The 25,157-nt window shown below is 46.0% G+C and overlaps 1 protein-coding gene across 8 annotated transcripts in view; it reads right to left on the bottom strand.

Moving 5' to 3' along the window:
* Nucleotides 1-25,157, bottom strand: part of SYTL3 (synaptotagmin like 3) — a 76,626-nt gene that overhangs the window by 31,205 nt on the left and 20,264 nt on the right. For all 8 annotated transcript variants that reach the window (XR_006280451.1, XR_006280450.1, XM_043512254.1 and 5 more), the window contains 2 exons: nt 24,497-24,712; nt 15,873-15,937 (listed from right to left, as the gene is read on the bottom strand). Coding sequence is in view for 6 of the 8 variants with exons in the window: in XM_043512254.1 (XP_043368189.1) it covers nt 15,873-15,937; nt 24,497-24,712 (281 nt within the window). In the remaining 2 variants the exon portion in view is untranslated. The remainder of the gene's footprint in view (nt 1-15,872; nt 15,938-24,496; nt 24,713-25,157) is intronic.

The raw sequence follows: 25,157 nt of genomic DNA, 5'->3' as shown, positions 1-25,157 counted from the left end.
GAAGGGGAACTGAGGGCAGGTATTCACTTAAAATGCAGGATCAGCACTTAGGTGAAGATGCGCCTTCACCAATGGGAGACAGCTCTCCTTTCAGTGTAATTAATCCACCTCTTGGAGAGGCAGTAGTTATGTCATACCCCTGAGCAATGTAGTTGTACTGACATAAATCTGCAGTGTAGATCTGGTCTGAGGCACAGATCTAAGTGACTTGCCAAAGGTCACACAGGAAGTCTATGGCAGAGCAGGGAATTGAACGAGGGTCTCCAAGTCCGAGGCTAACCACTACTAGACCATCCTTCTTCTCTAGGGTGCTAAGTGGATGTAAATGGGACTTGAGTAGTGCATAGGCGTTGTGCTGACCCACTGTATGGAAGTAAATATGACCTATAAAATATAAGCACTGTGAAAAGTAGTTCAAATGAACAGGCAGAAAAGTAATACTCATGAAAGCACTTTCAATGTGATTTTGAAAAGGTCTTTTCATTTTTCACACAATACATTTGAACAATTATGAATATGCACCAATGACTCACAAACAAAAAAGAGACTGTGTATAAAGCTTGGGTCATCCAATCAGGGAGCAGAAACAATGACATGACTTAGATGACCAATCACAAGTGTTTAAAAACAACAATCATAAGTGCCTTATCAATCATGAACAATTAGAGTCATAAAAATCACAAACAAACAAAAGTTGTAAACTAAATTCATTTAATAAATGGAAAATAGCAAGTAACTGGCTCATTGCTAAGTCACTGTTAGCAATGTCAGCATGTCACTAGTAATATTGCTCTAAGAGCAATGTGAGTATTGTGGTCTGTTGCAGAAGACATCATTAACTATAACAACAGAGGAGGTAACACCTTTTAACAGTTGGGTTTGGTGGTAATAATAATTTTTTCTTAATGTTATAAAGTTTACCAAGTGTCCTGAATTTGATGCTCAGTTGATCACAAGGACAATTATCATGAATAATGTCCGGTATCTTGGTTTATTGCAGCTTTAAATGCTGCTTTAGCCCATTACAGTAGAGCCTCAGAGTTAAGAACACCCAATTTACAAACTGACCAGTCAACCACACACCTCATTTGGAATGGAAGTACACAATTAGGCAGCAGCAGAGACAAAAAAGCAAATACAGTACAGTACACTCCATCAAACATAAACTACTCAAAAAAAAATAAAGGGAAAGTTTAAAAAAAAGATCTGACAAGGTAAAGAAACTGTTTCTTTGCTTGTTTCATTTAAATTAAGATGGTTAAAAGCAGCATTTTTCTCCTGCATAGTAAAGTTTCAAAACTATTAAGTCAACATTCAGTTGTAAACTTTTGAAAGAACAACCGTAATGTTTTGTTCAGAATTACGAATATTTCAGTTACAAACAACCTCCATCCCGAGGTGTTCGTAACTCCGAGGTTCTACTGTAATTTACTATTTAGTAAAAGCAGCTAAATGCTTTTATGAAGGTTGGTTGTTTAAGCTGCTAAAATATTAACAGAAGTGGCATACCGGTATAGCATTTCATTTTTTAAAGCCTAGAACACGGAAAGAATAAAAATGTTAGCCATAGTATATGCTAGTAAATTAACCTTGTATTACTCTATCAAGCCAAAAGAGGGCTCTGTCTGCACACTCTTGGAGGATACATAACTAAGCACAATGCAGTGTTTCAGTTATCCAGAGACCTGATCCTGAAAGATGACGAATGTCATCAACCACGGTTTACTTCATTGGGAATTGAGAGCACTCAGCATCCTGTAGGACTAGGCCCAATGTCTGAGAAAAAATGGTTACTCACTTCTTGTAACTGTTTTTCTTCGAGATGTGCTGTTCATGTCCATTCCAATCAGGTGTGTGCGCGCACACGTGCACGTTGACCGGAAGATTTTTCCCCTAGCAGCATCTGTCGGGCTGGCCTGGGCGCCCCCTGGAGTCGCACTTTCAGGGCACTCAATATAGAGCCCCGCAGACCTGCCATCCCTTCAGTTCCTTCTTGCTAGCTACTCCGACAGAGGGGTAGGAGGGTGGGTATTGGAATGGACATGAACAACATATCTCAAAGAAAAACAGTTTCGAGAAGTGAGTAACCATATTTTCTTCTTCAAGTGCTTGTTTAATGTCCATTCCAATCAGGTGACTTCCAAGCCAAATTCAGGAGGTGGGGTCGGAGCTGTCCACTGATTGGAGTACTGCTCTTCCAAAGGCCGCATTGTCTCTGGCCTGCCGGGTGATTGCATCGTACATGGCAAAAATGTGTATGGAAGACCACGTTGCTGCTCTGCACATTTCCTGGGTGGGAACTTGAGCCAGGAACACCATCGATGAAGCCTGGGCCCTGGTAGAGTGCGCAGTGATCAGAGGCGTGGGGACCCCTGCCAGGTTTGTAGCACTTGCTGATACAGGCCACGATGCATGATGAAATGTGCTGGGCCGAAACCGACTGGCCTTTCATCCTGTCCGCCATTGCCACAAAGAGCTGGACTGACTTCCTGAACGGTTTTGTTCTATGTAGAAAACAAGCGCTTTGCAGAAGTCCAGAGAGTGTGGAGTCTCTGTTCCCTGTCGTTAAAATAAGGTTTAGAGTAGAAAACCAGAAGGAAAATATCCTGGTTGATGTGGAACTGCAATGCAGGGTGGAATGCAGGGTGGGGCCTGAGCTGAACTTTGTCCTTAAAGAACACCGTGTAGGACGAGTCTGAAGTCAGAGCTCTGAGCTCAGACACCCTCTTGGCCGAGGTTATCACCACCAGGAACGTGACATTGTAGGAGAGGTAGAGCAGGGAGCATGTTGCTAAAGGCTCAAAGGGGCGCCCCATGAGTCTAGAGAGGACCAAGTTGAGGTCCCAAGCAGGAACCGGTTGGCAAACACGCGGGTACAGCCTGTCGAGCCCCTTTAGGAAGCGGCTGACCATGGGGTTACAAAAAAACCGAGCGGCCTTGTACACCCAGGTGGAATACCAAGATGGCAGCAAAGTGCACTCTTATAAAAGGTAAAGAGAGACCCTCCTGTTTCAGATATAGAAGGTAGTCCAGAACGTGCAGCACTAAGGCTAGCATCAGTGGCGAGTCATGCTGTGTCGACGAGACTGAAAATCTCTTCCACTTGCAAGGTACGTGGCCCTTGTCAAGGATTCTCTACTGTCAAGGAGGACCTGTCTAACCTGGTCTGAACAGGAAAACTCTGACGGATTCAACCATGGAGCGTCCATGCTGTGAGATGGAGCGACTGCAGGAGACGTCCGTCATTCTGTGTGAGAAGGTCCGGGAAGAGCGGCAAGGTAATCAGGGCTCCCACTGACATGTCTAGGAGAGATTTAGACCAATGCTGACGAGGCCAAGCCGGTGCTATCAGTATGACCCAAGCACCATTTCTGCGCATCTTGAGCAGGACCTTGTGAACAAGCGGTATTGGTGGGAAGGCATATAAGAGAGCCCTTCCCAGTGGAGGAGGAACACATCTGCTGTGGAGCCCAGGCTGTGATTCTGGAAGGAGCAGAACTGCTGGCACTTCCTGTTGAATCGTGTGGCGAAAAGATCGATCAGGGGAAATCCCCACCTCTGGAAGACTGAAGTTGCAGCGTCTGGGCGAAGGGACCACTCGTGGCTGCGGAACGACCTGCTGAGGCGGTCTGCCAGTTCGTTCTGAATCCCAGGTAGGTATGACACCTGGAGGTCGACTGAATGTTCTACACAGAAGTCCCATAGCACGAGGGCTAGGGGCAAAAGGGAGAGGAGTGTGCATCCCCGTTTGTTGACATAGAACATTGCAGCCGTATTGTCCATCATGACTGATACACATTGTCCAGTTCGGTAAGGGCGGAATGACTGACATGCTAGGCACACCGCTCTGAGCTCTCTGACATTGATGTGGAGGCACAGATCTGCTTGCAACCAGAGGCCTTGGGTCCTGTGGTCCCCCAGATGAGCTCCTCAACCCAAATCTGATGTCCGTCACCAACGACAGGGAGGGCTGTGGGGCAGCAAAGAGGACCCCTGAGCACACCTGCTGGGCATTGGTCCACTACCATAGTGAATCAAGGACAGGGGGAGGCAAGGTCACCATACTGTCCAAGCTGTCCCAGGCTGGTCGACAGACTGATGCTAGCCACGACTGTAGTGGCCAAAACCTGAGTCTGGCATTGTCGTACCACGCACATACAGGCTGCCATGTGCCTGAGAAGCCTCAGGCAGTTTCTCGCAGCAGTGGTGGGAACCTGTGCGACTCCCTGGATCATGTCGTCGAGGGCTTGAAACCTCACCTGGGGGAGGAATGCCCTGGCTTGGGTCAAATCCAGTACTGCCACTGTGAACTCTATCCTCTGGACGGAGAACAGAGTCTATTTTGCTTCATTTAGGAGCAGACCCAGGTTGTCGAAGGTGGCTTTGATAAACTTGTGACCTGAAGTGGCCTTTGATCAGCCAGTCATCGAGGTACATAAATACCTATACCTGATGTCTCCACAGAAAAGCAGCGAAGACAGCCATGCATTTGGTGAATACTCAAGATGCTGCTGATAGGCCAAACGGAAGGACAGTAAATTGGTAGTGGGAACTATTGGCCACAAACCTGAGGAAATTCCTGTGGTTCTGAGCGATTGAGATGTGAAAATACACGTCCTTCAAGTCGAGGGCAGCATACCAGTCTGCTGGATCTAGTGAAGGGATGATGGAGGCCAGGGAGACCATGTTGAACCTGAGTTTCTTCACAAACTTATTGAGCTCGCGTAGGTCCAGGATAAGCCTGAGGCCACCTTTGGCTTTCGGTATTAGGAAATACCGGGAATAGAAGTCCTTCGCCTGTGCTCCAGAGGAACCTCCTCCACTACCCCTAGTGATAGGAGCGACTGCACCTCCTGAATGAGAAGTTGCTTGTGAGAAGGGTCCCTGAAGAGGGACGGGGAAGGAGGGTGGAAGGGCGGGAGGTCACAGAATTGGATGGAGTATCCCATCTCTACCGAGCGAATCACCCATGCACGGTAGAAAGGGGATAGTCAGGAGGAAAAGGTAAGGCGGGTTAGATCCAGTCCGTGATCTGGTGTGCCGTCCTCGACTGCACCTTCAAAAGGCTGGTTTAGGGCCAGAGCGGGTTGGGCTGGCCAGAGTCCTGAGTTGAGGAAGGGTGTTGCCTCCTCCTGCCACTCCTGCTCCTCCTCTGAGAACCGTCCTGGCGGCTCTGCTGCTGGAACCTTTGAGGGGGTTGTGGGCAGAAGTGTCTCCACTTCATGGTGGAGGTGTGCAGGCCCAAGGATTTGAGGGTGGCTCGGGAGTCTTTCAGGATGTTCAGCCACTTGTCTGTCTTTTCAGAAAACAGAGTCTCGCCCTCAAATGGGAGGTCCTGAATGGTTTGTTGGGCCTCGTAGGGTAACCCTGAGATTTGGAAACAAGCACTGCGCCTCATAGCTACCCCCATCGCCATCACTCTAGTGGCGGCACCTGCAGGGTCTAATGTAGCCTGCAGGGAAGCCCGGGAGACTAGCTTCTCTTCCTCCACCAAGGCTGTGAACCCTGCTCTGGAATCCGAAGGGACAAGTTCCATGAACTTTGCCATTGCTGCACAGGTTTTGTACGAGTGCCTGCTCACAATGCCCTGTTGGTTAGTGATACAGAGCTGCAAACCACTGTCGAGTAGACCTTTCTCCCCACAAGGTCTAGGCGTTTAGCATCCCAGTTCTTTGAGAAGGATCTTTGGAAGCCCTGCCTATCACGCTGGTTAGCCGCATCGACCATCAGTGAGTCAGGAGGTGGGTGAGAGTATAAATGCTCGAACCCTCTGGAGGGGATGAAATACTGCTGCTTGTTGCATTTGGCAGTAGGTGGAAAGGATGCCAGCGTCTGCCACAGGGTCTTAGTGGTGTCCACAACGGTCTTTATAAGTGGCAAGGGTATACGTGAAGGTCCCGAGGGCGCTAGGATGTCCACCATGGGATCAGCCTCCTCTACCACTTCCCCAGCCTTGATGCCCAGACCCTGGGCAGCCCTACGTAGCAATATACAGCTATGGCTGTCCCCGCCAATGTTTCGTGCAGTGACGAAGAGGAGGAAGCATGTGCCAGAAGTGGAAGCTCTCTACCATCTGTCCCCAAGGGGTCACATGACTCTTGGGGCAGCGTTGGAGGTAGTGGTGCCATCAATGATGCCAGGGCTGTGGACGTTGAAGCAGGCGTCAGCGCAGTCATCAGCCCTATGGGAGGGAGCTGCATCGGCACGCTCACAGGAGCCGCTGGAAGCAGAGGTCCTGGTGCCAACATCAGCACTGGGGCCGCCGGTGCCTGCATCAAGGTGAAGCGTGAGAGATGGGTATGTCGACGCCATAAAGGGCGGAGACGAGGTCGGAGCCAAGCACAGTGCTGGAGTCAATAATGGAGCCGGAGGCGGAGGTGTTGGGACCACAGACACCGATGGCAGATGCACAGCAGAAAGTGGCACGAAGGTGGCAGAGGCCACGGAAGATGTCCCAGAGCGTAGACCGTTGGTTCCTCCCTGGCCCTGGTGAAAAGCCCAGGGGGTCCAGAAGGGCCACTGAGGCGGGTTCTGCCACTGCGGAGGCCATGCCTGGGGCTCTCTCATGTCTCTGGCGGATGTCGACCTGCGACTTCTGCTCCTCCCAGAGCAATAAGAGTAGGACTCTGACTTTGAGGTCTCAGACACTGAAGATCACGGAGAAGCCGATCCTCGGTGTCTTGAATGTCGAGAGCTCAGGGAGCGGGTAGGCTCTCTGTGCAAGCAGGTAGGTGCTGAGAGACATGGTGAGGGGGATCGTCTTGACATCATAGCTGGCTTCCCCTTTGAATGCACTGGAGGACGCAAATCCACTGGTGCTGAGGGTTCCTCCCTGGCAGGCGAGAACGGTGCCATAAGATGGAGGAGGTCCCGAGCAGCCCGGTATGCTTCCAGAGACGACGGGAACTGCAGCTTCTGTGTAGGCGCCAGTGATCGAGGTGGGGCCGGACTTGACACGGCCCCGGCAGGGGATCCTGAGGAGTGGCCCACCTGGGGTCACATGTCTCATAACTTGGCTGGAGGAGAACGGTCACCCGGCTTCTTCTTTTGAGGCACTGGCGAGTGGGAATGGTGCCTACTATCAGACGGGCCCCATGAAGAGCTGTGTCAGTGCTGGGCGTCTCAGGAAAAGACGGTTACCTACCTTTTCGTAACTGTTGTTCTTCGAGATGTGTTGTTCACGTCCATTCCAATTAGGTGTGCGCATGCTGCGTACATGAATGTCGGAAAGTTCTTCCCTTAGCAGCTCCCATCAGGAGGACAGAGGAGCCCCCTAGAGTAGCACCCTCATGGTGGTGTATATATTACCCTGCCAGCCCGACCCCCCTTTGGTTCTTTCTTGCTGTTGACTCCAACAGAGGGGAAGGGGGGTGAGTATTGTAATGAACGTGAACAACACATCTCAAAGAACAACAGTTATGAAAAGGTAGGTGTCATAAATATAAAGGGAAGGGTAACCATCTTTCTGAATACAGTGCTATAAAATCCCTCCTGGCCAGAGGCAAAACCCTTTCACCTGTAAAGGGTTAAGAAGCTAAGGTAACCTCACTGGCACCTGACCCAAAATGACCAATGGGGAGACGAGATGCTTTCAAATCTGGAGGTGGGGGGAACAAAGGGTCTGTGTCTGTCTGTGTGATGCTTTTGCTGGGAACAGATCAGGAATGCAGCCTTATAACTTCTGTTAAGTTAGTAGGTAATGTAGCTAAAATGCATTAGATTTCCTTTTTTTAATGGCTGGTAAAATAAGCTGTGCTGGATGGAATGTATATTCCTGGTTTTGTGTCTTTTTGTAACTTAAGGTTTTGCCTAGAGGGATTCTCTATGTTTTGAATCTGATTACCCTGTAAGGTATTTACCATCCTGATTTTACAGAGGTGATTCTTTTACCTTTTTCCTTAATTAAAATTCTTCTTTTAAGAACCTGATTGATTTTTTCATTGTTCTTAAGTTCCAAGGGTTTGGGTCTGTGTTCACCTGTACCAATAGGTGAGGATTATTATCAAGCCTTCCCCAGGAAAGGGGGTGTAGGGCTTGGGGGGATATTTTGGGGGGAGACATCTCCAAGTGGGCTCTTTCCCTGTTCTTTGTTTAAAACGCTTGGTGGTGGCAGCATACTGTTCAAAGACAAGGCAAAGTTTGTACCTTGGGGAAGTTTTTAACCTAAGCTGCTAAGAATAAACTTAGGGGATCTTTCATGCAGGTCCCCACATCTGTACCCTAGAGTTCAGAGTAGGGAAGGAACCTTGACAGTAGGTAACCGTCTTTTCTTCTTTGAGTGATTGTTCATGTCCATCCCAATTAGGTGACTTCCAAGCTTACCACAGGAGGAGGGTAGAAATCATGGAACGACTGATTGGAGAACAGCTCTGCCGACTGCTGCATCATCTCTGGCCTGTTGATTAACAGCATAGTGGGCTGTAAACCTGTGCACTGAAGACCAGGTGGCTGCTTTACAGATCTCATGGATAGGGACCTGAGCCAGAAAGACTGTCGAAGATGCCTGTGCTCTGGTTGAATGGGCCGTAATTGCTGGGGCTGGAACCTTGGCCAACTCATAGCATGTGCGAATGCAGTCTGCGATCCAGGACGATATGCGTTGCACAGAGAAGGAAGACCCTTGATTCTTTCAGCTATGGCGACAAACAATTGGGTTGACTTGCGGAAAGATTTCATTCGCTCTATATAGAACGCCACGGCTCTCCGGACATCCAGGGTGTGTAGGCTGCGGCGTCCCAGGCTCATGTGGGGTTTTGGAAAAAACACTGGTAAGCAAATGTCCAGACCCATGTGGAATTGGGAGATCACCTTGGGGAGAAATTTAGGGTGTTGTCTAAGCTGCATCTTGCCCTTATGAAACACTGTGTAAGGCAGTTCAGAGGTGAGGGCTCTTAGCTCAGAGACCCTCCTTGCCACAGTAATGGCCACCAGGAATGCCACCTTCCAAGAGAGGTAGAGGAGGGAGCAAGTGGCCAGGGGCTCAAATGGTGGACTCATGATTTGGAGAGGACCAAGTTTAAATTCCAGGTTGGGACAGGTAGGCCAGAATACAGGGAACCCCCTTTCCAGACCTTTGAGGAATCACCCCACTATGGGATTAGAAAACACCAAGCGCCCAGACTCCCCTGAATGGAAAGCTGAAATGGCTGCCAAGTGTACTCTGATGGAGGAAGGGGATAGACCCTGATGCTTAAGGCGCAGGAGGTATTCTAGAATAACTGGGAAGGGAGCCTGGAGCAGTTGAAGGTGCTTGGGTTCACACCAACAGGAAAACCTTTTCCATTTTGCCAGGTAGGTAGCCCTAGTGGAAGGTTTCCTACTGCCAAGGAGAATCTGTCTCACTGACTGAGAGCACTGTCTGTCCATGGAATTTAGCCACAGAGTTTCCAAGCATGAGATGCAAAGATTGCAGGTTTGGGTGAAGGAGGCGCCCAAGGTCTTGCATGATCAGGTCTCGGTGGAGGGGCAGGGCAATCGGGGCACCCACAGACAGCTCTATAAGGGTTGTATACCAATGTTGCTGGGCCAAGACAGGGTGATCATGATTACCATCACCCTGTCTCTGTGAATTTTAAGGAGGATCCAGTGGACAAGCAGGATAGGTGGGAAGGCATACTAAAGACCCCAGCCCCATGGTGTTAAGAACGCATCAGCGACCGAGCCTGGACTGTGGTTTTGGAATGAGCAGAACTGAGAGCACTGACTGTTGCTCTTGGTGGCAAAGAGGTCTACTTGGGAATAACCTCTGTTCTGGAAGACTGACTGTATGATGTCCAACCTGATTGACCACCCGTGCATGTGATGAGATCTGCTGAGGCGATCCGCAAGCTCATTCCGCACTCCTGGGAGGTAGGATGCTTCGAGCTGAATGGATCGGGCTGTACAGAAGTCCCAGAGAAGGAGAGCCTCGCAGCAGAGAGGTGAGGAGCGGGCTCCGCCTTGTTTGTTTATATAGAACATGGCAGTGGTGTTGTCTGTCAGGACTGTCAAGCTGTGACCTTGTAAAGTGGCGTGAAAGGTTTGGCAGGCTGGACGAACCGCCCTGAGCTCCTTCAGGTTGATATGGAGAGGTATCTTGTCCCTCGACCACAAGCCTTGCGTCCTCAGGTCCCCTAAGTGTGATCCCCAGCCCAGATACATCTGTTACTAACATCAGAGAAGGTTGGGGCTTGGCGAAGGGGACCCCTGCACAGACCACTGGTTGATCCAGCCACCAGCGCAGGGATTCTAGCACCTGAGCCAGGATTGTCACCATGAGGTCCAGGGGGCCTCTTTACGGACGGTAAGACAGTGTGAGCCATGCTTGTAAGGGTCTGAGTCTCAGTTGGGCATGCCTGACCACGTACGTGCATGCTGCCATATGTCCTATCAGCTGTAGGCAACACCTGACTGTGGTAGTGGGATACCAAGGCATTGAATTTACGATCTGCTCTATGGCCTGGAATCTGGGCTCTGGAAGGCTTGCTTTTGCCTGTATTGAGTCCAGTACTTCCCCTATAAACTCTAACCTTTGGGTGGGTATGAGAGAAGATTTGGGCACATTGAGGAGAAGCCCCAGCCTGTGAAACATGTCCATGGCCATCGTCACGTAGGACTGAACCTCTTCCTTGGAACAACCTGTGAGAAGCCAGTTGTCGAGGTACAGGTACGCTTGAACCTGCCTTTTCCACTGGAAGGCTGTTACCATCAACATGCATTTCATGAACACTCGGGGGGCTGTGGAGAGGCCGAATAGGAGAACCATGAACTGGTAGTGATGTTGGTTTATGGCAAACCGGAGGAAGCGTCGGTGTGTCCGATGAATAGCAATATGAAAATATGCGTCCTTTATATCAAGAGCAGCGTACCAATCCCCCAGATCCAAAGATGGAATAATAGTGCTCGCTCAGGGAGACCATGTGGAACCGGAGCTTGACCAAAAATTTGTTGAGTCCGCGAAGGTCTAAAATGTGTCGAAGATCCCCCTTTGCCTTGGGGATTAGAAAGTAACAGGAGTAAAAAACCCCTTTCCCCTTAGCTCCTGCGGAATCTCCTCCACCGCACCTATCTTGAGGAGCGAACAAATCTCCTGCATAAGGAGTTGCTCGTGAGAGGGGTCCCTGAAGAGGGATGGGGTAGGTGGGTTGGAAGGAGAGGAGGAGGAAAACTGGAGAGTGTATTCCCCTGTACCGTGTGTAGGACCCATCGGTCCGATGTTATATGGGACCATGCATGGTAGAAGTGGGTTAATCAGTTTAAAAACCATGGGGATGAATCCGGGAACTGGGTTGGTACACTGTCCTCGGGTGCGCCCTCAAAATCCTTGCTTGTTTCCAGGTTGGGGCTTATTCTGGCCCTGGTTAGGTGTGTTGTTCTGTCTGTGCCTATTATTTCTGCCCCGCCTGTGATACGGCTCCTGCCTGGGTCAGGGTCGATACTGCCTCTGCTGCAGAGGCTGAGGCTTGAAGGGCTTTTTCTGGGTTGCTGGCATATGCATCCCTAGCAACTTCAGTGTGGCTCTAGAATCCTTGAGGCCATGCAGCCTGGAGTCTGTTTGCTCCGAGAAAAGGCCAGAACCCGCAAAAGGAAGGTCTTGGAGGGTATTCTGAACCTCTGGAGGGACGCCTGGAGCCATGCTGAACGTCGCATGACTACCCCAGAGGCAATGGTTCTGACCGCATGAATCGAGGGAGGCTTGCAAGGAAGTCTTAGCCACCGTTTTCCCTTTCTCGATTAAAGCCACAAACTCAGGGTGTGCATCCTGGGGCAGGCGATCCTTAAACTTGGACACTGCCATCCAAGATTTCAAGTTGTATCTATTGAGGATCACCTGTTGGCTGGCTATGCGTAGCTTGAGGCCCCTGGGGGAGTGGACCTTTCTACCAAAGAGGTCCAAACGCTTAGATTCCTTGGGAGCTGAGGCTTGCTGGCCATGTCGTTCCCTTTCGTTGACTGCTGAAACAACTAGGGAAAAAGGAGTCGGAAGCCAGAACAGGAACTCATAGCCCTTGGAAGGGGCGAAGTATTTCCTTTCTACCCCCCTAGCCATCAGCGTGATGGAGGCTGGGGTCTGCCAAATAGTTTTGTAGTTGGACTGTATGGTCTTTATGAAAGGGAGTGCGATTCTGGAGGGACCCTCGGGGGCCAGAATGTCCACCATAGGATCCTCGTGCTCGACTGTTTCTTCCACCTGAAGGCCCGTATTGAGGGCAATTCTGTGGAGCAGCTCCTGGTGAGCCCTGTGGTCTATTGGTGGCGGTCCTGAGACTGACATACCCACCACATCCTCGTCTGGGGAAGAGGAGGAAGTGAGGTGCTGCTAGTTGTCCTCATCTAGACCCTCCTGTGTGTCCCATAGACTTGGGTCACTTCAGGGCCCTGCGGGGCTGGCACCTCTCGAGGTGTCACAGAGCTTGGCACCATCTCGGATATTGGGTCTGGGGGTGCCGGTTGCTCTTGTGAGTCCGGGGATGGCCTGGAGTGGCCTCCCTTGTCCTTGATGGGTGCCTATGCAGCGTCTTGGAATGGCTACTATAGTTAGAGTGACCGGAGTCGGCCTCGGACCCCGGGGATGCTGACTGAGCGGACCACGGCAGTGCCGAACATTGAGTGGTCACAGGGTGCCAGGGAGTGGTGCCTGGCTGACCAGGACAACGAATGGTACCGGGAGCTCGGGATCGGGATCCATGTCGGGGACTGGTGTGCAGTCGCTACAGGTGGCACTGGCTGGTTCGCCTCCAGTGCTGTAACCTCACGCAGGATTGTGGGCGCCGGAGAATAATGGGATGCCGAACTTGACTGGGAGAGGTGCCGAGATGGTGACCTCGAGCGGCGCAACATTGCTGGCTTCCATCTGGATGGCACCCTTCTAGGTGGTGCCAGAGGCTTCTCCCTGCATGTGAGGGGGCTCGGCACTGACAACTCAATGAGGTCTTTTGTTGCCTCGAAAGTGTCGGGTGTGGAGCGGTGTTCAAGGACCTCCTCCAGCCCTTTGTTGGCACTAAATTCGCTGGGTACCGGACTCAATGGGGCCTGTGGCGCCAGAGTCGACAATGCAGCTTCTTGGCTTGGGCCTGCAATGTGTATTTGTGTGCTGGGAGCATCTTTGAGCGGCTTAGTAGCTCTTTGGGGAGAGCGCCCTCTTTCCCCTTGCTTGTGCTGCTTAGTTGGTGCCGGAGAAGTCGACCGGTGCCAAAGTTTGTTGTCCCGTCTCGGTGCCAATGATTTACAGTGCCTGGGCAGTGCCAGATCGCACACGGATGCTGGGGCACTTCGCACCGAGGATGCCAGTGCCGGTCGGTTGGAGGTGGTAACGCAGCCTCCATGAGCAACTGCTTAAGGCGAAAGTCTCTTTCTTTCTTGGTGCACAGTTTAAAGGCCTTGCAGATCTTGCAGCACTCTGCCTGATGAGACTCTCCCAGACACCGGAGACAGGAGTTCTGGGGGTCGCTGTTGGGCTTAGATTTGCGGCACGTGGAGCAAGCTTTAAAACCCTGGGCTTGCGGCATTCACTGCAGCCCAAGGCTGGTGCTGGAAGTAGCTTCCAGACACCTGAGACAATGGATTTCTAACTACTGATAACTAACTGATAACTACATATGAAAGGCTAAGGGATCACTCACAAGGGAGACAGAGAGAGAGAGAGAGAGAATATTCCAACACCGCCATGGACGGTAAGAAAGAACTGAAGGGGGGTCAGGCCAGCAGGGTAATATATACATCTTCATGAGGGCGCTACTCTAGGGGATTCCCCTGCCGTCCTGACAGGAACTGCTAAGGGAAAAAGTTTCCGATGTCCGTGCACGCGGCACACACACACCTAATTGGAATGGACGTGAACAATCACTTGAAGAAGAAGAATCCTTTCTCGGTGCCGAGCTTGCCGATGGCACCAGGGCGTTCCACATCGAGGATGACACAGTAGGGGTCGGGTCTCCCAAGCCTGGCTTGGAGTGGGGGCGTAGAGCTGCCTCCATGAAAATCACCTTGAGACGCTGTTCCCTTTCCTTAGGAGTTCTCAGATGGAACTTGCGGCACATCTTACAATGATCTTTCTGATGGGTCTCCCCAGGCACCGTAGACACGACAGGTGCGGGTCACTCTTTGGCATGCGCTTGGTGCAGGCCACACAGTTTTTGAAACCTGGGGAACGTGGCATACCATGGCTCCAGGAAGTGGAGTGGGGGAAAAGGGGGTGGGCAACAAACTCTATACTAAGACACTAATAACACTAACGAACTAACTATATACAACTAGATAAAGAATGAACTTGCTGAGCAAGAGCTAAGGGAAGTTCCAGCCACTGTCACTAGCGGTAAGAAGGAACTGAAGGGATGGCAGGTCAGTAGGGCTATATATTAGGCACCACAAGGGCGCAACTCCAGGGGGCGCCCACGCCAACCCAATGGAAGCTGCTAGGGGGAAAATCTTCAAGCCAACGGGCATGTGTGCGTGCACACATCTGATTGGAATGGACATGAACAAACACTCAAAGAAGAATAACAGAAGATCACTTTTCTGTATTTGTGAGAGATTGTTTAGATTTACATCTTTACTCTCACCAACCACCTCTGGAGAGAGAGAGAGTGAAATGAGCTCATATAACAACTTTTGGAACTCCACTGCCCGCAAGAAGGTGAATCAACCAACATTATTAAATTGGGAAATGTGTTCTATCTAGAAGGGGATTCAGTGAAGCCTATAAATAATTGCTATATGATTTTTAGCAAGGAAGTGTATCATTACTCATCTTTTCACTTTGTTTTGATGCCAGCTTTCAGTGAATACCTGTTGTTTCAAAGACTGCTTGATTACTTAATGTAAAACATCCTTTTTCTCTTATATTGCTAATGTTTCCACAGATAAATAGAGTTCCCTGAGGGGGTATTTTAAGGACCAGTGCCTATTGGCTTCACTTGTGTATTATCTCTTCTTACATCTAAAGTCATAAAATGGGGATACTCTGGTCCAGGTTGTATCATTTATACAAGGTCTCAGTTAGGGGAATGGGGATACTCTGGTCCAGGTTGTGTCATTTAGACATAGGTCCCAGGTTGGGAAAGTTGGAAGCTACACCACTCCCAGGGGAGCTCAAGAAGGGACTATGTCTCATAAAACACAATCCTTTCTCCAGAATGCAAGGGTAGAACGCACACTGTAGCAGCCCTTTGGGTGATGCAGCATGTTCCTCATTCACTTGACCTGTTTTGGGTTCCAATGCTGTGGATGGGGATGGATCTGCCACCTCCACACACCCGTTGGCTACTTTGTGTCCCCAGTGGCATAGGAGGGCCCTACACAAGGGGGATGGCATAACTGGGCTCCAAATGGGTTGTGGTTTAGGTTCCCATAGATTAGTATGTGCTGAACACTGTCTCATTGTAGGTTTGTAAATTTCCCCTTTTTATTGTCTATTCTATCCTGTCCTCTTTGTAAGCTTTGACCCTACACCACTGAAATCAATGGGAACTTTGCCATTAACTTAAAAGGCTGCAAGACATCTCTTTGCAGTTCACATACCCTAGTGCATCTATATTTATTTCACAGACCATTGTATTTCTTATTCGTCTTAAGGTGCACACTTATTTGGTGCTCACAATTTCAGTCACATTGGTCAAATTGATATGGTTATCATATTTCATATTACCCAGTCAAAGTACTTTGCCCTTTAAAGGCCTTCTTCTGGTTTATGCTTGAGGCAAACAGGCAGGCATTCTGCTGTCTTACACCCACTGTAGAGACACATACCACAAGATCTAGTCTTTATTTCAGACCTATCTCCTACTAAATGGGCTAAAAATGAAACAAAGCAGTGTGTCAAGATTTTGTATTGTATATTAGTTAGACGAGGACTATACACTGCAAAGCAGTTTGTTGCCTGCTCCAGTAATTACCGTCAGCTGGGAATTTCTTGGCACGTTCCTCAAAAAACCATTCCCCAGTCTTCACTTTAATGTCTCTGAAAAACAAACAAACAGACATTTGAACCTTTTACACAGTTTCCAAGATGAATTTTCATGACCATATACATGTGCACTTAAGACAAAAATCTAATTAACAGTCAAAGACTACGGAGTGATCCTTCTTAATTGTACAGTATAACTAATGGGAGATCACTACAATCTGACCCTGAGTTTGAGGGCAAAGGATCAGCTTTGTTCTCCCTGTAAGAACTGTTCTGCCCTGACGTATTATCTAGTGTTTAGAGCAACAAACTGGTAGTCAAGAGTCCTTGATTCTATTCCTAGCTCTGCACCTGACTTGCTCTGTGACCTTAGATACGGTCCTTAGGGCTAGCATGCTGTTTACTGCCATAGCCTAGCTTGAGGGAATGTAAAGGTACTATAGTGTGCGCTCCTAGGTGTAAGACAGAATGGCTATATAAAAGCAGCACATGCTGCAGTGCCATAACCCTTGAAGAAGGTGCAACACACTCCCTCCTCATTGATGTGGACAGTGTGGTGGTGCAATGGCCTAACTCTAACCTTACCCTGCTCCTCTTTCAAGAAGCTAGTGCCACTGGTAGCAACTGTCATGCACATTACTTGCATGCATCAGGATCACGAGATCAAATGGGTGATATTTAATGAGTATGAAATGCACATAAGGACAGATCCTTGAGAAAAATTCAAAACCCTGTAACTAAACAAAACCAAAAAACTATATATAATTCTGACTGAAATTCACAAAGGCCAGGAAATGCAGCCATTGGGTTGCCACGCTGGTTCTCAATTCATTCCCTTTTAAAATATGATACAATGTTTAGGACGCTGTGTGCTTTTGTTGCAGCTTGGTCTTAGGTTCCATTTTTAGGCACCTAAATAAGTAAGTGTCTTTGTATTCAGAGGAGCTGAACACCTGCAACTTTCACTTACTCCATTGGAAATGGAGTATGTTCAGCTCCTCTTGAAATCAGGCCATTTATTTAGGTGTCTAACCATTGATTATGGTGCTTAACTTAAGACAATGGAATCTGAAAATTTGGCAGCAGGGGTTCTGGTATAACTGTACGGGACACTGCTTTAAATCCATATAATGTGCTATGATTAGGCTTGAAAGGATTAGATTTGTATCAGTAAATGCAAGTAAACATCTATTTCACCATACACACACAAACTGAAGAAGAAATATTTCCATCAATAATAATAAAAATGTATAGACAAAGTAAGAAAAGTACTGCTTGAGAATTTATTAAAGTTTGATTTTGAGGATATTTATTTTGTATATTTTGACATGTGATGTAGACAATTTGTGTTTTGACGGTTATAAAGCTTCAATTTTTTGAATCTCAATATCTACTATCATGAAATAATTATTGTCTGCCCCCCCGTTGTGTGAACTCTCCCCATAATTTCCCACAGCTGTGAAAATTTAAATCTATAAATGAAGAAAAAGATGCTTAAAACCCATAATTTTGTGCAACTGTGAAAATTTAATCAGAAAAAATAAAAAAAATGCTTAAGAATAATCGATATTATCCATTGAAATTATAAAAAAGTAAAATGCAAATGCTGCCAAGCCTAACTATAGTTTTGATCAGTGCTAATCCTTCTAAGCCTAACTATAGTGAGTCATCCCTTTGTATCTTAAATAATTTGTTTGCCTGCTTGCTTTCAATAACGTATGCCCTTCATTTTGGTCTTCATCCCTATTAGATGCCTATGAAAGCAAAACAACCCAGAAATTATTACAGTTTGTAAACACTGAAATAATAATGTCTTGCCAGAATCCAGTTTTGTTTTACCTATGTATCCTACTGTCTGTTGATTGTTGAGAGTGCTTTATGCTACAAGAAAATAAGTATCTTGTTACAGTGGTTCCATAGTTCTGAAGAAAGGAATACTGATCTATAATGTTTACATTGCTTTAAATGGATGCAATCAACTTGAAATCTGAACTTTTTTTTCCCAAACAATAATTTTCAAGTTGTTTCAGATCATACAACTGGCTTTTGAGTCCCCTGGTTTTAATACTGCATTTTCCAAAACGTATTTCTCTCCCCTGTTGTGTGAATGATCCATACAAATAAGAGAACTGACTGACTATAGAGGAGAAACAATAGAACAGAATTCACCAAGAGAGAGCCTACTGCAAAGCCTATTGAAGCCACTCAGAGTCCTATCTATCCTTGTTAGGTACTTACATGGCTCCATCATCATAGTGTTGGAGAGCCTGATAATTTTTAATGTATTTATTCTTACAAAATCCCTGTGAGGTAGGGCAGTGCTATTATCCCTATTTTACAGATGGGGAATTGAGGCACACAGAGGCTAAGTGACTTTCCCAAAGTCACACAGGTTACCATTGACTTAAATGGGCTATGGATCGGATACAAAGTGCCATCAAATGAATAAAGAAATCAAAGAAAAACAGACAAAAATAAATATATTTTCTCCAATCTCATTCTATTATTTGTAACTTTAGCAGGTGAAAATATTCAGACAGAAGTGCTATTTTTAAGTTTTCTTAGATTCATACATTATAAGGCCAGAAGGCCTTATGACCATCTAGTCCACGGTTGGGGAACCTTTTTTCTATCAGGGACCACTGACCCACGGAAAAAAATCAGTCATGGGCCACACTCAGCCCAGCGGGTGGGGTGGGGGTTCGGGACTTCCCCTAGGCTCCAGAGTAGGGGACAGAAATGAGGGGTTCAGTGTGCAGGAGGGGGCTCTGGGCTGGGGCAGGGGGCTGAGTTGTGGGAGGGAGTGAGGGCTCTGGTTTGGGGCTGGGGATGAGGGGTTTGGGGTGCAGAAGGGGGTTCCAGGCTGGGGCCAAGGGGTTTGGTGGGCAGGAGCATATTCAGGGTTGGGGCAGGAGGTAGGGAGGAGGTACGACGTGATGGGTCTGGGAAGGAGTTAGGGTACGGGAGGGGGTTCCAATTGGGACGGGGGCTCAGGGTGCAGGCTCCGGCCGGGCGGCACTTACCTCAGGCGGCTCCTGGTTAGTGGCACAGCAAGGCTAAGGCAGGCTCCCTGCCTGCTGGGGCTCCGCGCTGCTCCCAGAAGCGGCCGCCATGTCCAGCCCCTAGGCAGAGAGGTGAGGGGGCTCTGCGTGGTGCATGCTGCCCAGGCCCACAAGTGCTGCCCTCGCAGCTCCCATTGGCTGGGAATCATGGCCAATGGGAACTGCAGAGCTGGCGCTGGGGACAGGGGCAACGCGTTCCTAGATGCCACAGGGACATGCTGGGAGCAGCACAGAGCGAACCAGACTCCTGGCAACCTGGCGAGCCAGTGCTTGCAGCTCAAGCCCCGCGAGGGGGTGGGGGAGAGGGCACCAAGGCTCGGAGCTTCCAGCCTGCAGCACGGAGACTTGCCGTGGGTCAGATGAAATGAAGCAGCGGGCCGGATCCGGCCGCAGGTTCCCCACCTCTGATTTAGTCTGACCTACACACCACAGGCCAGTGATCTTCACCCAATAATTCCTGCCTCAAGCCTATATCTTGTGGTTGGACTGGACCATATTTGTTAGAAAGACATCCAGTCTTGACTTAAAGACTTCAAGTGATGGTGAATCCATCACAACACTAGGTAACTTGATCCAATGGTTAATTACACTCACTGTTCTAAATGTGCACCTTATTTCTAGCTTATATTTATCTAGCTTCAGCTTCCAACCACTGGGCAATGTTATGCCTTTGTCGCATTTAAGAGCCCTATGCTACCAGAACTACTCCCCATGTGGCTATATATAAACCATGGATTAGATAAATAGAGTTAACTTCTTAAGTCTTTCACTGTAAGGCAAGTTTTCCAGACCTCAAATCATTCTTGTAGTTCTTTTCTGAACTCTTTTCAATTGTTCAACACCCTTTTTGGAGTTTGGAGACCAGACCTGGACAGACTATTCTAGTGGCAGTCTCACCAGTGCTGTACATAAGAACAGCCATACTGGTTCAGACCAAAGGTCCAACTAGCCCATTATCCAACAGTGGCCAATGCCAGGTGCTCCAAAGGGAATGAACAGAACAGGTAATCATCAAGTGATCCATCCCCTGTCGCCCATTCCCAGTTTCTGCCAAACGTATGTATACATAAATTATATCAACTTCCTGTTTGATTTTCCCCTGGTTATACATCCAAGGATTGCATTAGCCAGTTTAGCCACAGTAACACACAGGGAGCTCATATTCAGTTAGTTATTCATCATGACCCCTTAGGTCCTTTTCAGAGTCACTGCTTCCAAAACAGAGTCCCTGATCCTATAACTGACCTATATACATTGTATGTAGTTCAAACGACCCCATCTTACCAAGTGATCTAGACTGCTCTGTATAATTGACCTACCTTATCATTATTTACCACTTTACTTATTTTCATGTCACCTGCACACTTTGCCAGCAAAGATTTAATATTTTCTCCTAGATCATTGATAAACATACAAAATAGCATTACACCAAGAACAGATTCTTGTGGGAGCCCACTAGAAACACCTGCTTTGGATGATGATTCCCCATTTACAATTATTTTTTGAGGTTTATCCATTAGCCAGTTTTTAATCCATTTAATATGTGATATATTGATTTTGTCTAGTGCTAATTTTTTAATCAGAATGTTATGCGGAACAAATCAAATACCTGACAGAAGTCTAAATCCATACTATGTCAATACAATTACCTTTATCAACCATACCTGTAATCTCATCAAAATCAAAAAATTATATCAAATTTCTTGAACAAGACATATTTTCCATAAAATCATGCTTTTATGGGAGGCATGGACAGGGGTAAGGGGGATGCTACCCTGAAAAGTTTGGGGACCACTGATTTAGAAAGACAAACAACATGATAAATAACTTTATCCTTGTTCACTGCTTCCTTCTTACCACAGGAAGTACATATTTAAATGTTACTTTACATCTAGCATTCATTCAATCCAGATTTATTTAGTTTGAATACATTACATGACTAACAATATGATCAGCCCCAAAATCCCTGATCTGAACATCCCCAAACTTTCTGAGGTTAAGATGCCAACTGGAACATTGCAGCTTGGCCTTCTTTCTACTCACGACAGAGCAAACCAAATGCCGACCTCAGTTAAACATTTATTTTCTTTGGACAGGTGGGATGTGAGCACTTAAGAGTCGAATTTGGCTGACTGCTTTCATCTAGCAAATAGGGACATGTATGTAGTCCTGTGATAAATCATATCCAAGGCTATAATGGGACTGCTTTAGAGATATTTGCCTTCATCCATGCACAGAGAAAGGGCATATGAGAAGTTAAAAGATGCTTCTACTCACATTTATAAACTTATCAGAGCAAGACCATGAACAGAGGATGATGGCTGATTTCTGTTCATTATGCGTGACTCATAGTAATATCTACAACCATCTAGATACAGCACACGGGAAATACATTTCATTTTGTTTTTGAAATGTCAAAAACGGTGTTTTATGGTAGCCTTTTTGTCATTGCTTATGCTCAGTTTGGTCTATAAAGTTTGCCTCCACAGATAATCTAATATCTAAGACTAGTATCTAAAGAGCAGGGTAGGGGAGGAAGAACGTCAGTGATGTTGTTGATACCAATGTTTTGTGGGGGAAAAAACAGCTAGATAATAGTATCAGGATTAAAAAATATCAAGATGAAGATAATGAAATTATACTGCCTATCAAATGTACACCAGTATGTTTTGTAATTGATCATTTATAAGCAGTCACTCTACTTGTCATCACAAAGACACACAGAGCCCATTTTGGCCTAGATTCTGCAAGAAGTCATTTAAACGCTGATTTTTGGAGGTCAACGTGCTTTTCTTGACTTCAACAGAAGGTATGAGTGCTCACTACTGTACCTCTGAAAATCGGACTCTAAATTTCTACATCTTTCCTCTTCCCATAAAATATAGGGCACTGAGTGGAACTACCACATTACAGAGGGTCCACACATAGCCCTCTCCATCTCTTAAGCTTTATAGTCCTGAAACAAAGCCCATTAAAGTCAATGGAAAAACTCCCAATGATTCAAATGGACTTTGGATCAGGCCCTAAGTGATAAGCTCAAATGAGGCTTAAGTGCAGATAGGGCCTTGTGCTGGCCTTCTCCTCAAAGGTAAATTTCACTCACTGAAGATGCATCATTTTTCAACATCTGCAATAGATAGAAAAATAGATTTCCTTGGGCATGTTTATGTGGGTGTGTCTTGCTGTATGCATGACTAAATATCAAGATAAGTAATGATATGAGATATGATATGATGTGATCTTAATTGGCTGAAATGACACTTTTATTATAAACCTCTATTTTTAGTTGCTTTGGGATAAAAAGATTTTTTCCATGTTAAAACTTGGAACACTTAGCCTCTGAACAATAGTCTTAAAAAACAAATGAGAAAAAATGTGGTCCATTTGTCTTTAACTTATGGTTTCCTACACACAAAAATAGTTATGAATCCATCCCCTTTTCATTAAAAAGAAAAGCACTTTGGAGGTGGAGACAATGGTTCTGGAGCTCATATAATTCAAAAGCTGCTTTTCCCTCCTTCCCCCCGAAAAAAACAACCCCTTAATTATTTAGCCCCAAATGTCGAGCAAACTACTTTGCCTGTTTTGTGATAAATGCATTTCAAAATACATTGTTTAAAAATCACAATTTACATGAAAAGACATTCATTGTGTATTCTTAAAGTCTGCATTGTCACCCAAGATACACAAACTTACTTTAAAAAGAACAGGAGTTCTTGTGGCACCTTAGAGACTAACAAATTTATTTGAGCATAAGCTTTCGTGGACTACAGCCCACTTCATTGGATGCATAGAATGGAACATATAGTAAGAAGATATAATTAATTATAATGAGCTTTTATCAGAGGAGGAAAAAAAACTTGTGATAATCAAGATGGCCCATTTAGACAGTTGACAAGAAGGTGTGAGGATATTTAACATGGGGAAATAGATTCAAAATGTGTAATGATCCAGCCACTCCCAGCCTCTATTCAAACCCAAGTTAATGGCATAATAATTAATATGCAAACTAGATACCATTAACTTGGGTTTGAACAGAGGCTGGGAGTGGCTGGATCATTACACATATTGAATCTATTTCCCCATGTTAAGTATCCTCGCACCTTCTTGTCAACTGTCTAAATGGGCCATCTTGATTATCACTACACAAGTTTTTTTCTCCTGCTGATTATAGCTAATCTTAATTAATTAGCCCCTTACTCCACCTTTTCAAGTTCTCTATATATATCTTCTTACTATATGATCCATTCTATGCATCCGATGAAGTGAGCTGTAGCTCATGAAAGCTTATGCTCAAATAAGTTTGTTAGTCTCTAAGGTGCCACAAGCACTCCTTTTCTTTTTGCAAATACAGACTAACATGGCTGCTACTCTGAAACCTGACTTTAAACTGGCAACCATTCACAGATTGTCAATCCTGTTCAAAAAGCTAGTATGAGAGACCTATGCACCACTTGAGTTCTTATTTAAACCTAAATTTGAGGTGTAAAGAGGGATTTAAGTGTTGCATAGCCCTTATATTGACCTTCTTCACAGTGATAAATTTCATTTAAAATACTCGCCCTATGCACAGGGATGAATTTTCACCTTCAGAACTGCTGGTTTGATTTCAAAACTCTGTTTTTGCCTATAAAGTACCACAATGTTTCTCATCAAAGGCAGAAATGTATCAGAATATCCCTGATTTGGACTATTCAGCTTAGACAGGATGTTCTGAATAAGAGTATATTCAGTGGAGGTATTTAATATAGTAGTACAGAGAAGGTAAATCAAACACTCTTGTTTACACTTTCTGGTAATACAAGAACAAAGTAATATGCAATGAAATTAAAAGGTAACAAATTTAAATTAGATAAGCTTAGGGCTGTCTGAATATACGCGCTTGTCATCAGAATGTTGTTATTAATATTTGTTATACATTTTAACCTACAGGTACTATAGCTTCATATTAATTATTAAGTATTATTATTATTATTATTATTAATAATAATAATAACAATCACAATGGGGATACCTCTACTCTTGTGATAAGGGTCTTGGGAAAAATAATGACAAGGAAGTAATCAAGAACTCAGTCATACATCTCACCCAAAAGATGGTACCTCCTGTGGCACAAGATCCCCAGCACTCTGCAGGAATGCACTGGTTCAGTACTGACTCATAGGGAAGATAGCCATATGTGGGAATCACAGTATCACTTACTGCAGCTATCTGGGTTTTCTTCAGATAATTTCTATGCAAGAACTGACTATACCAAATCCTGCCCTACCTTATGAGATCTAACACTATCACAGCCCCAGGAAATACTGACGCAAGTTTGAGTCTCTGTGACCTGTCCATTTTGCTAAACACAAGGGGTGAAATTCTGGCTCCACTGAAGTCAATGACAAAATTCCCATTGACTTCAATGGGGTGAGGATTTCACCCCAGGTTTTCAACTCTTGTCAATGCTATCTTAATTATAACAATTTAGGCATTTTATTTGCTTCTTTAACTATTACAACACCACAAACAACAGAGATGGCTTAGCAAACCTAGTCAAATTTCTCACCCATACGCATAACAGATGGTGCATTTCCACAAATAGGGATTCAGGCAGACACGGCACTCAGAGCACACTCGATGACTGCATCCATTGCACACTGCACCTCTATTCATCACCAGTCCCAAGGATTTCTGACAGCGAGCGCAGGATCTTTCTTGGTATTCATGGCTTATACTTTTTGCCCCCTTCCAACGAAGTTGCTGCAGCTGAATTTTCAATTTCCTGTCCCCACCAAGCAAATAAAAATATGTACAATCACAAACTGATAATGTTTGTGTCCAATAGTGATAATAATTTATGGGTCAAATCTTCAGATTGTTTTTTTGCAATTTTTTTTTACATTGCCTGAAATCACTTTATTTCAACCTCTGAAATCAACCTCTATTTTTACATTGCCTGAAATCACTTGCATACAGTATTTTTTTGCATTATCAGTTGTACATGAAACCCCACTTGTGCACATAAATGGAGTTCTAATCTAGTACAAATGGTGCTCTGCATATGCAAATTATGCACATGTAACAGGGAGCCAAAAAGTATGTATGCAAGTGATCATGTATTCAAAGCTGTGCAGATGCAAAAGAAGTGGAGTTTGGTTCCCTTTTCAAATTTGACTCATGAATGAGAATTGCAAAAACATCTTCATTAAATACATGAATCAGCTAAG

This window comes from Dermochelys coriacea, chromosome 3 (genome assembly GCF_009764565.3).
Source record: "Dermochelys coriacea isolate rDerCor1 chromosome 3, rDerCor1.pri.v4, whole genome shotgun sequence".
NCBI classification, from domain to species: domain Eukaryota; kingdom Metazoa; phylum Chordata; order Testudines; family Dermochelyidae; genus Dermochelys; species Dermochelys coriacea.
Note: the sequence above shows the minus strand (reverse complement) of the source record. Positions and strands in the feature narration are given on the sequence as shown.